At 36.9% G+C, this 9,179-nt stretch overlaps 1 protein-coding gene across 2 annotated transcripts; it reads left to right on the forward strand.

Moving 5' to 3' along the window:
- Positions 1-1,487: 1,487 nt before the first annotated feature.
- LOC122589501 (condensin-2 complex subunit D3) lies at positions 1,488-8,350 on the forward strand. Of its 2 annotated transcripts, none has more exons than XM_043761798.1 (9): positions 1,488-3,102; positions 3,969-4,628; positions 5,282-5,782; positions 5,874-5,965; positions 6,320-6,407; positions 6,505-6,619; positions 6,711-6,837; positions 6,942-7,116; positions 7,438-8,350. In XM_043761798.1, the coding sequence occupies exons 1-9, from the start codon at positions 1,639-1,641 to the stop codon at positions 8,059-8,061; spliced, it is 3,846 nt and encodes a 1,281-aa protein (XP_043617733.1). In that variant the 5' UTR covers positions 1,488-1,638; the 3' UTR covers positions 8,062-8,350. The 2 variants fall into 2 exon arrangements, with proteins under 2 accessions (XP_043617733.1, XP_043617734.1); XM_043761799.1 differs by having other exon boundaries at positions 5,886-5,965.
- Positions 8,351-9,179: the final 829 nt, after the last annotated feature.

Consider the following 9,179-nt stretch of genomic DNA (forward strand, 5'->3'; position numbering starts at 1 on the left):
CCAAAACACTATTTTTTTCATATTTTATTCAATAGTATATTAATAAAAATATATTATTAACAAAGGTAACATGACATTAATGATAAAAAGTGTACTCCTCATAATTGTCGTCCTCTTTTCCGATCATATATTTTATGTTATGCTCCATTGTTCGCTTTTGAAGCGCTTGCATGATCTTGAGTTGTTCTCCCGAATAGACTTCTAATTGCCCCCCTTAAATCTTGAAGTCGTTTTGTTCTTGACAAAGACTAGCAATTCGGTATGTCGAATGACTATCCATTTTTAACTGTTTTGAACATGTGAAAAGTCTTTTTAATATAATTCTTTGGCAATAATAGGCTCGATGTAATTTATATACAAATATTATTTATACATTCAATCACTTAATATACTTAGCAATTAATGACTAAAAAAAATTTGACCCTAGTTTTATTTAAACGCAACATAAAAATGCAAGCAAATAAAATCTAAGGGCGCATTTGGTTTGTGGAATGTGGAAGGATTTTGATGGAATTAGAATCTAATTTCGTTCAATTCCATGTTTGGTTAGCAATATTGGAAAGAATTCAATTCAAACGGAATGTTGAGATTACCTCATTCATATGAATCACATTCTTCGAGTAAGTGTAAGTTTGAATAAAAAAAATACCATATTATCCCTACAAATATCATCTTTCTCAAACCTTCTCCACATCCACAACTCCCACTTCTAGTCCACCACCACCATCTAAGCCAGCCAGAAGCATCCACCGCCACCCATCCAGCCGGAAACAACCACCGCCACTCACCCAGCTGGAAATAACCATCGCCACCGACCCAGAAAACAACCACCACTACCACATAGGCGGAAACAACCGTTACCCACCCAACCAGAAACAACCACTAGCACCTACCCAGCCAAAAACAACAACCAACTACACAGCCGGACATAGCCACCGCTACCACACAGCCGAAAACAACCACAACCTACCCAACCGGAAATAACTGACTTTTGGTGTGTCTTGATTAAAGAAAACTGACTGTTGGTGATATGTTAATTGCTAATGTCGATTAAAGCAATGTAACTTGGAGTGTGTCTCGATTAAAGAAAAAAGAAAGAAAAAAGATGAGAAAGTGATTCTAGATAGTGATGTGCTAATGTCCTTGTTTTCTTTTTATATTCAAAAAAGGGGTATATATATTGTTAATATATAAACAACCAAATTTAATGTATGTCTTATAATTTTTTTTTTCCTTTAGAAAAATAATATTGTTAATATATAAATAAATAAAAGGGTAAATATATCATTTCAGAAATTTTGTCAAAACATTCCTTAATATATTTTGCCAACCAAACATGTTAGATTGAATTTAATTACATTCCATTAGATTAAAAACATTCCACACACAAGTGAAAATTTTGAATTCCCGCCTCCTTCCCGCTCACCTGCCCAAACAAAATCAATCTGTCCTGCTTACTTTGTCCACTTCTCCTTGACTCGCTCATCACGGCGACAAAAGGTACTCATTTTTTTGAAACCCTAATTCCTTATTCAGTTACATTTCTAATAACATCACTCAATCGATAGATCAATCAATCAATCAATCAATTTCCCTTTTTTTAATAATAAAATCAAAATTAGGGTTTCGAATTGAATCATGGAAGAAGCAATTCATCAAATAGTTTCCGAGCTCGAATCACATCACAGCGACACACATTCACTCGAACCGATATCCGAAACATCTCTATTATCACTTCAAACACTTGTAGACTACACACTCAACAAACACGACCCAATTGAACTCGAAAACCTATCTGGAGAGCTTTCCTCTAGGGGACTTTCTTTGTCGTCTTCGTTAATCCATCCTCTCACCGCAACAATGGAGTCTCGTGACCCTCACGTGTCTCTTCTCGCGTCAAAAGTGTACCTTTCTCTTATTCTTACTCCAGATTTTCCTGTTATATCGTTTTTTACGTCTGTTGCGTTTCTTTCTTTACTTAGTACTATTCGTCGGTGTTTCAAGAGTTATCGGTCGGGACCACCCTCGGGTAATGTGGGTAGGAAGAAAAAGGGAGGGGCTGGGAAGTCGAAGAATAAGGGTAAGGGCGTTGAAATGGGTGATGATGAGAGTGAGAGGGAGTTGATTAGGGAATTTGATGTTCGGGTCTTGTTTCCTGTGATTGAAAGGCTGAAGCTTGTTTTGGGTTTGATTCATTTGGATAGATTTCCGGATAGTTTGAAGGCTTTAGTACAGACTGTGGCTCAGATTCCTGTTTTAGCGATTGAATCATGTGGGAATACATCGAATTACAGCAACTTATGCAGCTTGTGTTCGGAAATTTTAAGTGAGTTGTTGAAGTCTGAGCATGGTGATAAAGCGGTTACTGCAGCTGAGGTATTGAAATCTCTTTCTTCTTCGATTATAACGTCTAAATCACAGGCAAGAATGTTTGGGTTATCATTTGTGGTGAATAAAATGGCTGTAATGGCAAAGGATTCAGATGAGATTCGGAAATCGATGGTTAATCTTCCAAAGTATTGGGTTGGTAAAGCTCCCGAGAGGGCCGAGCTTAGAGCTTTGGCTGTTGAATCCATTCTTGAAATAGTTAAAACTTTGGAATATAATGATCAAATAGAGTTTGCTGATTATGTAGTGAGAATGACTCAAGGGAAACCCCAACTTAGACTACTAGCTGTTGATCTTATTCCAAATTTGATAATGTTGATAGAAGATCCATTAGAGAACGAGAGTTCTTGGGGTTTTAAGTGTCTGCAAGCACTGTTACAAAGATGTTCAGATGCAACTGCAGGAATTAGAGCAAGGGCTCTTACTAATCTGGCACAACTAGTGGGGTTTTTATCCTGGAGTAGTGAGAATAAAGCATTGTTGATTAAAGTCATGGGGTTTGGTGAAGATGGTGGGATTAATGATGTTCTGAGAAAGCGGTGTGTTGATGAGAAAGCCGCCGTGAGGAAAGCAGCACTCGTTTTAATATCAAAGCTGTCTGCTCTTCAAGGTGGAGATGGTGGATTTGATGATACGTTGCTAAAGATTATGGGCGTGGCTTGTTCTGATCAACTTGTTAGCATACGGAAGGCTGCAATTTCTGCCCTGTCTGAGGTTCAATCTCAATCTTCTATTTTTTCTGTTTTTCTTGGCTACTTCTATAGGCGACAAAACGAGTTGGTCGGATAATGGGTCAAATGGGGTTGGGTCAAAACAAACATCAAGCTTTTTTCTGATTTTTATAAACAGCTAATGGAACATAAGTATACCAAAAATATGGGTGATGATCCGTACACCATTAGTTTTTAGCCGTACACCACTAAACATGCTTTAAAATGTTGTATGATACAACAATTTAAAGCATGTTTAGTGGTGTACGGCTAAAAGTTGGTGGTGTATGGATCTTGCTCAAGAATAGTCTATTTCTTAATGAGTTAAAAATGATTTAGGAGGGTTAAGGTTTTGAGTGCACTTATCGCTATATAATTTGTTTGGTTGTGCGGCAACGACATCGGCATGGTACCTGATCCCAGCAAAATTGGGGTACGGGGGAGGTATGATGTAGACAGCCTTACCCCTACCCAAAGGTAGAGAGGCTGCTTCCAAAAGGACCTCCGACCTATGGCTTTACCCTTAAAAAAATATTCTCGATGGCAAGCCAATGCCGAAGAGGGAAACCGAGATCTCTTGATCTCAAATCTACTCTAGAGAGAAAGAGAGAGAGAGAAGCTAACGGTCAGAATTTAGTTGTATCTATCCATATGTTCAGGTACCAGTAACCCATTCAACTATACTGAATTGCACTGCCAGTTTGTCACCTCTAGGTGCTTTATATGATTGTATAAAAATTTAAAAAGCTGTCTTTAGGTTTCTTCTACTTGTATGTCTTGCAACTGCTTGAAATTTAGTAATTTACTTGGCTATTCATATTATGGTTCCTTCTGAACAAGAGTATGATTTTTTTTGTTGGTTGTTGGTAGACCTTCAGGAAGTTTCGTGATGATAAAGTGGCCAAGGAGTGGTTACATTCAGTTCCATGTTTAATAACAGATAATGAAACAAGTATTCAAGAAGAATGTGAGAATTTGTTTCTAGAACTTGTGTTGGAATGGATTTCGCGAGCTGAATCTAGTGTTGATGAATCGGGAATTGACCACAGTGGGGTCTTGGGTCTGCTGAAAGCAATCTGTAATGGTGAAGTGACTCCATGGGTTAAAAAAATTTGTGCTAATCTTGGAAAGAAGAAGAAACTTAAGTCCAAGATTGTGATTTCGCTTCAAAATATTATCAGGAATTCTGAGTCTGTGTGGTTATCCAATTCTAAACCAATAGAGAAGTGGGTCGCCCCAGCTGGGGCCTGGTTCCTCTTGTCAGAAGTTTCCGGATTCCTTTGGAAAGCAGTGGATTGGGAGTTTCTTTATCACCATTGGCAGCTTCTTGACGAACATGAACATGAATCTTCCAATAGCCCACTTGAAGAAGAGGGCATAGAGTCTAATTCTGTCAACTGGGCTGGAGATCGTGTATCTCTCTTGCAAACAATTTCCAACGTATCGGTGGAACTGCCTGCTGAGCCTGCTGCAGACTTTGCTCATAATTTGCTTAAACGAATTGAGGACTTCAGTATGCATTCTATGGAGGTACATGAATGATCAACTTTATATTCCTAACCTTAACCATGATTTTCTTTTAAAACTGCCAAAATACTATAGTGTCAGTGTCCTTGACTGGGCATTTTATGTCAAACTCTGGAAAATGTGAATGCAAAAAATGGGCTACTTGCATTGCATAAAAAGGTAACTAACTTTGGTTCAATTCATATATTAAGATAAACAACTTCTGCAGATATAATTTTTTTTTTCTTCTTTATCTGGTGTCTTGCTAGTTTGCTCAATGATATTCCCACCTTTAGAAAAAAATCCAACTTTTTTAGGCCATCAAAGTTTTAAATAGTTGACCAACTTTTGTACTTTTGAATTTAGATAATTGGACCTTGTAACTACCAGTTTGTCTTATCTAATTAGCTTAAATAAAATCTTCTATAGTGATTTCCGTTTTTGGCCTATTATGTGTTGGTTACACTAAAAAGGAATCAGACTAAAGTTTGTTAACATTTTACTCAGTTAGCCAAAACAAACGCATAGCTTGTGCAGTTCTGCTTTTCTTCAAGTTTATCGTATCTGCAAACAACAGTTTCCAAACGGCCATCTTCTTTTATAGTGCATTTAGATTGTTAACATGCAACTTCTATGCACTTTAAAAAATCGTGAGTAATAATTCTATGTGATGGCAGGTTACTGCTCATGTGAAGGCACTCAGAACATTGTGCAAACGGAAGGCAAAAGATCACCAGGAGGCTGAAACCCTTGTGATTAAGTGGGTGCACCAGGTACTCTCAAAAGCTTCCAAAACTCTAGACAAGTACATGACAAAAGACTCGGAGATGAGCAAAGCTAGTAGCTTTTGTACACCCCCAAGTGGGACCCAGAAGGGTAATAGGTTGTCAACCACCATGTCAAGATTGTTAGCCGAAGCTACTACTGCTGTTTACACCATTGGGTCACTTGTTATTGTTTGCCCTTCGGCTGATATGAAAGCCATTGTGCCTGTCTTGCATAACATTATCACATCAGGAGTTTCTATTTCCGACCCAAAACTTAAAAAGTTATCAGGGGTATCAGTGTCAGTGAAGCAGACAGCCCCTTCATTATACATTCAAGCTTGGTTAACTATGGGTAAAATCTGTCTTGCTGATGACAAACTCGCAAAACGCTACATTCCATTGTTTGTGCAGGTTTGCCTTTGTTTGCTTTGGTAATTCTGTTAGAAATAATGATGTGATTGATTTCCGTATTAATTATGTAATTTGAACATTCTTTCTGCAGGAGATGGAAAAGAGTGACAACGCAGCGCTTCGTAACAATATTATAGTAATGATGGCTGATTTTTGTGTCCGATATACTGCTTTAGTTGATTGGTGAGGCGCTCAGGCTCTTATACATTATCTTCTACTAAAGGCTCATAATATTTGTGCAACCTCTTACACCGTTTTATTCCATATCTTAGATTGCTATAGTAAAAATTGTAATCATATTTACCGCATTAATATTATGCAAAATAAATTAAACGAAAAAATAGATAAAAATTGCTTGTGCTCAACCCGTCTCGGCACAACCTATTTCAACTTCAACAGAAAGTAATATATTTAATCCCGAACCAATTGACCATTTACCTAACCTTCCCATCTTGGCACCTCTCTTTCTCTCTCTCTCTCTCTCTCTCTCTCTCTCTAGATTCTGAAACACTTGCATCTGTATATATAATTCAACAGTTATATACCCAACATTACGAAATGTCTCCGTGATCCCTGTGAGTTGGTTAGAAGACAGACTTTCACGCTTCTCTCCAGGTTATTACAGGTACATATAAATTTACATTATTGTGTTAAATATAGTATCTTTAAACTTTTTAAAGGCCAGTAGCAGTGTGACACCTTTAGCTTGTTTTTTCATTTAGCGGGACTATGTGAAGTGGAGAGGGGTGCTTTTTCTTCGATTTCTGTTATCGCTTGTTGACGAATCAGAGAAAATAAGACAACTTGCTGATTTTCTTTTTGGGAATATATTAAAAGGTGAAACTTCAATAACCAAATCATTTTACAAACTCTTTTGGTCAAGCACTCAAGCTCACTCCTTTTGACATGTATATGCATCCTATCACAGTCAAGGCACCACTGTTAGCTTATAACAGCTTTGTGGAAGCAATCTTTGTGCTAAATGATTGTAATGCTCATACTGGACAGAGCAACTCTGGGAATTCTCAAAAGGAAACCCGCCCTTTTTCCATCCGGTAACAATTTCAGATTATCTAAATTGCGTTATATCTGGTCACTCTTCAGATTCTATTGTTTTTGTAAACTATCATTACGTATCGTTTTTTTCTCAATCTTGTAGAGGTAATGACGAGAAATCACGGAGTCAAAGAATGCACATATATACTTCTTTGCTGAAACAAATGGTTCCCGAGCATCTTTTGGCTGCATTTGCTAAGGTATGTTCAGAGATTCTAGCCACCGCATCCGATGGTATGCTCAAGATTGAGGATGTTACATGCCAGTCTGTTCTACAGGTAATATTTTATTCAACTATTGTACATTGATAGTAGTTGCGATGTATAACAAGCTAACAACTTTGGGTGCCATCATGATTTCCTTTTTTTTGTTTCTCTTAATTTCTGGAAAAAACTGCAATCTGGTAAAAAGAGCTCATTAAAAATTTTTCATTCCATAAACAACCCTTCTGAAAGCAGGAAGGCAAATATCACATCCACCAATTATCCCAATATCTACAATAAGGTATCCAAAAAATAAGATTAAATGGGTTTCAGTGCATGAAAACTTTTAGTGTCATTCATATGTTGATGCATGTTTTTTTGTCTTCAAAATTATAGGATGCATTTCAGATCCTTTCGTGTAAAGAAATCAGAATTCCAACAAACAAAGGGCAATCACTGGAGTCATCGGAAATGGAAGAAGAAGTTGCAGAAACTGCTGTTAGAGGACGAGTTATAACTCAAGGTGTAAAGAAAAGCTTAATCCAAAACACAATCCCGATATTCATAGAGCTAAAACATCTCCTTGAAAGCAAAAACAGCCCCCTTACAGGGCATCTCATGGAATGCCTTAGAATCATTCTTAAAGATTACAAAAACGAGATTGATGAGATGCTTGTTGCTGATAAGCAACTAAAGAAAGAACTTGTTTATGACATGCAAAAGTACGAGTCGCTCAAGGCTAAATCCACTGCTGCTGAGACTGTTAGTAAGGGAGTAAACATGAATGGTGTGCACACAAGCTCAAAGGTGGCTTCCGCTGTGGCTGGTGCATTGGCTGAAGCCAAGGCTAAATCTGTTTTAAGGGATGTGAACCAGGGTGCAGGTACCCCGTCTCTTAGTGCCATGAACGTGCCTAAGCTCAAGTCAACAGGTGGTGTGGCAAGGCACACAGCAAGGTCAGCTGCCGTACTCGAGTCTCTAAGGAGAAGACAGCCTTTTGACTTGGATGATGAGAGTTGACACTTACTTGACAGTTATCTTACAAGTACTATTAAATATTGATGGTAATGAAAGTAGTTATAACTCATAACACGAAACAGCTGTATTAAGCCTACTACAAAGCTGAATGGCAACTGGTAGAAAGTGGCAAGGGTTTGCAAAATTTGGCCAAATCTAACAATGCCTAAAAACCAAACTGGGATTAACCGTATTGGTACCAGTTAATCACTTGTATAATTTGGTTCTCAATTCTACAGCGGCTAAATCGGGGGGTGTATGTATATTTCCCATAGCGCATATTTACTTTCAAGTCTAAAAAAGTTACTCTACTATCTTTTTACTTTACCATCTATTATTTAATTATTTCTATATTTAGTTTACCTAGTTTATATATCTTTAAATATGTCACAATATTAATAATCACAAATTTTATATATTAATATACACATTTTTCCAAGTATATACGCGACAACCACGAGTTTATAATGTGAACTTGCATTGATGCTTCTATTGTTTTCTTTCATTAAAATTACTTGTCATGTCATTTGAGTTATAATGTTTACGACACGTCGTTATATCTCAATAATAATTTGATAATAATAATTGATACGTCGATCATTGGAATATGACAATTAATTAAAGTAGTAAGAAATTGTATATAAATTATGGATGGAAAACTACTTTGATATTCATGTCTTAATCATCCGTAATATTCCGTTATATGAAGCTTCTTCTAAAACACATTCTTTAAAATCATACGTTGTTTATATGAATGGGACAATTTATTTTTGTTTTTCTCTCCTTGGACGAGATTTTATATGGCATAATACTAGCATACAATAAAAAAATTTTAGTAGTAGTTTTCCGGAATTTTTAATATGGAGATGTAAGGTCCATCCGTGGACAGAGACGACGTAGTTCATTCGGGGTTACGCTTACATACATGGAGAGCCATGGAGGTGGCCACATATCGCATGCTGCAAAGTTTGGCCGAAAAAAATTTAGTTGAAACAACAATGTTTTGAAGTTTTTGATATTGTGTAACAACTGCAAATTCAGTTCGTCTTTTAGTTTGTTGCTAAGGAAAGGATATCGACATTGTTGATTTTTTTATGGTTTTAATAGAGGGGTAATATTGG

This window comes from Erigeron canadensis, chromosome 2, assembly GCF_010389155.1.
Source record: "Erigeron canadensis isolate Cc75 chromosome 2, C_canadensis_v1, whole genome shotgun sequence".
Taxonomy (NCBI): Eukaryota; Viridiplantae; Streptophyta; class Magnoliopsida; order Asterales; family Asteraceae; genus Erigeron; species Erigeron canadensis.

Bases quoted from the DNA above. Each gene is read 5' to 3' on its own strand.
- LOC122589501 (XM_043761798.1), top strand. From the start codon at position 1,639: ATGGAAGAAGCAATTCATCAAATAGTTTCCGAGCTCGAATCACATCAC. The intron at 3,103-3,968 runs GTTCAATCTCAA...GGTTGTTGGTAG, and splicing joins CAATTTCTGCCCTGTCTGAG to ACCTTCAGGAAGTTTCGTGA. The intron at 5,783-5,873 runs GTTTGCCTTTGT...TTCTTTCTGCAG, and splicing joins ACATTCCATTGTTTGTGCAG to GAGATGGAAAAGAGTGACAA.